The sequence below is a fragment of the Montipora foliosa genome, chromosome 2 (assembly GCF_036669935.1).
Source record: "Montipora foliosa isolate CH-2021 chromosome 2, ASM3666993v2, whole genome shotgun sequence".
In the NCBI taxonomy this organism is placed as follows: Eukaryota; Metazoa; Cnidaria; class Anthozoa; order Scleractinia; family Acroporidae; genus Montipora; species Montipora foliosa.
In genome coordinates this window covers 18,390,951-18,393,450 of record NC_090870.1, presented here as the reverse complement: position 1 = coordinate 18,393,450, position 2,500 = coordinate 18,390,951, and the positions used below count along the sequence as shown (strand labels likewise).

The window sequence follows — 2,500 nt, the reverse complement described above, 5'->3', positions numbered from 1 at the left end:
TTGTTTCTTTTTACCATAAGTTTGTATGAGAACTGTTATTCTTTCTTTTCAGATTAACTTGTCAAAAGTTGATAAAGACTGGAAGTGCTGAAAATGTCCCTCTTTTGCCTTTTGTCACAACTTTTCTGAAGTAAGGTTCACTGTCTTATTTTGTTATAATTTTCAATAAAACTTATTAACCCATTGACTCCCAGGGGCTCCCCATTGACGAGTAAAATTGTCCCGTGTCTCCTGTCTGGATTTTAAAAGGTCTTGTGTCAGTGCTTTGTCACTGTTTCACATTGCTGTGATGTTGTTTGTCGCAATTTCACTTTAAATGCTGTTGCTACTTTTTAGGCCATATCGCTTGTCGAATATACCCTGGCAGTCAGCCCCATTAGACAGAGTAAAATACTAAATATGGCCATTTCAGGCCATCTTGGGAGTCAAAGGCTTAAATTCACCTTTAGAGGGTAATATGCCCTTCTGAGTTCAAAAAGAAAGGAAACCACATTCCCCAAGGCCAATTAACAGGCCTTTTGATATTACATGATGGTGCGATTTCGCACAATCGACCTCAAATCCCATCCGATCGCACAATTCACGAAAAAGTCGCATAATTCACTAAAGAACGCACAACATTCACAAACTAAAACATAAATCAACAATTTTCTTAGGAATTCCAGCATAAATACGACATTTTAAAGATGATTTACCTTGGAAAAAGGCTAAAAAGCCGTTGTTACCTTCGATTTCGTAAACATTCGTTTTTGTATGTCGGAGGCCTGGTACGAGTCTCATTCTTAAAGAGTCGCCTATTGGTGTAACGCAAATACACCCTTTTTTCAGATTAGCATATCTGTTCAGAAATATAATACTGCACATAAAAACAAAGCATAAGAAGCTAGTCGCAGCATGCAGGAATATCAATAATTGTTGATCATTCATTTGGCATGTTAGCTGTGTCCTTTCAACTTTTAACGTGGTGCACCGATAGTGCAGAAGACCTGTTTCTTGTTTACTTATCCCAACTAATGTCGATCAAGATTCATAATTACTGTTCCCTTGTGTTCAAAATGTCTTTAGGGCAGCAAAAACGTGACTTTTTCTTATCCTGAAACCTTGAAAAACAAGCTTAAAACTGCTCTGAAAAAATCGCATAATTTACATTATTTATCGCATAATTGGCCTTTGTAATCGCATAATCTGCCCTGCAAATTTCGAATAATTTGCATTTTTTCATCGCACCCTATCAGAAGGCCTGAATTAAATCTTCAAAAAAATAAGACTGGTAAAATTTAAGCGTCTTTTGTGTTTGGTCTGATCTGTTTCGGGGCCAGAGTAATTTAGCAGTACATGTAGTTGTAACTTATGGTAACATATATAAGGCAAAATGTAATAGCGTAACAACTAACAATTTGCCACTGGCAAATGTGCACAAAACCTCTAAGCTTAGGGCTTAAGGTGAGGTGAAAGTATTACTTCAAAAAGAAAAAAGACTTTCCTTTATGAGTACAACTTTCTGGCAGTACTAACATTACTAACTACAACTGAAAAATCATTGAAACATCATGTTTGTTTCCTCATTTAGTTGCATGGTATGGGCAAGCTATGGTTTTGTCAAAGGTGATGAAGCTTTAATCCCTGTCAATATAATTGGAATGATCACACAAATTCTTTACACACTTTGCTTCTTCATGTATTGCAAAGACAAGGTTTGTATTCATAAGTGTGCAGTTAATACGTTGGTATTACAAAGTATTCATTCAACCAAGAAAACAAACTGTCATAGTGTCTATCACCTCAAAAAACCCTTTCCATTCAACAATATTATCTGCACTTGTGTAACACTAAATCTTTGGTTTGCTACAACTGTCTCCTTCAATGTCGTTGTTTTAGAGGCTGGAAAAACTGGTTGTAATTTGATTTATTACTGGGTTGACATCATAGACTGCTCTGTAGTGTGATATTTCATTGAAACGGGGATGCAAAGTAATTTGGGATGTCAACCCAGTATCGAATCCATTCCCCTTTATTTCTCAATCATGGGTCGAAATATTACCACATTTCCCGTCTTTCAAAGGGAATGAACAAGTGAATTTTCAATAAAAAGGTTCTAAAAACAACTCAATATATTTGGGACAATTTTGCAGAATACATAAAATGGAAAAGTTTGTTTAGGTGAGAGCCCCTCCCAGGGGTGTTGGGGAACAAGGGAACATGGCTAATTTGAACAGGGGAACACTGGGAACAATGACGAAAAGGGAACATAAAGCTGGAGACAAGTTTGAAAGTAATTTGGGGAACAAGGGAACACAAGCAAATATTAAAGGGAACAAGGAAACAAGGACCCCACTGGGAGATACTCAGGTGATAGGCACTTTTAAAAGTATTGTATGACTGTGATGAATTTAAGCAACAGAGGACATTTTCCACGTTTCCATAGCCTGGTCTAAACACGAGGGGGAGTTGGGAGAATGCAAGACAGTTATGCAAACCCGAGATGCAGTCAAGTATGTTT

General features: G+C 37.0%; 1 protein-coding gene across 1 annotated transcript in view; it reads left to right on the top strand.

The window, feature by feature from the left end:
• LOC137992602 (sugar transporter SWEET1-like) overlaps positions 1-2,500 on the top strand; it is a 15,993-nt gene that overhangs the window by 3,479 nt on the left and 10,014 nt on the right. The window contains exons 2-3 of the mRNA XM_068838029.1: positions 53-130; positions 1,571-1,694. Of these exons, the coding sequence (XP_068694130.1) occupies positions 53-130; positions 1,571-1,694 (202 nt within the window). The remainder of the gene's footprint in view (positions 1-52; positions 131-1,570; positions 1,695-2,500) is intronic.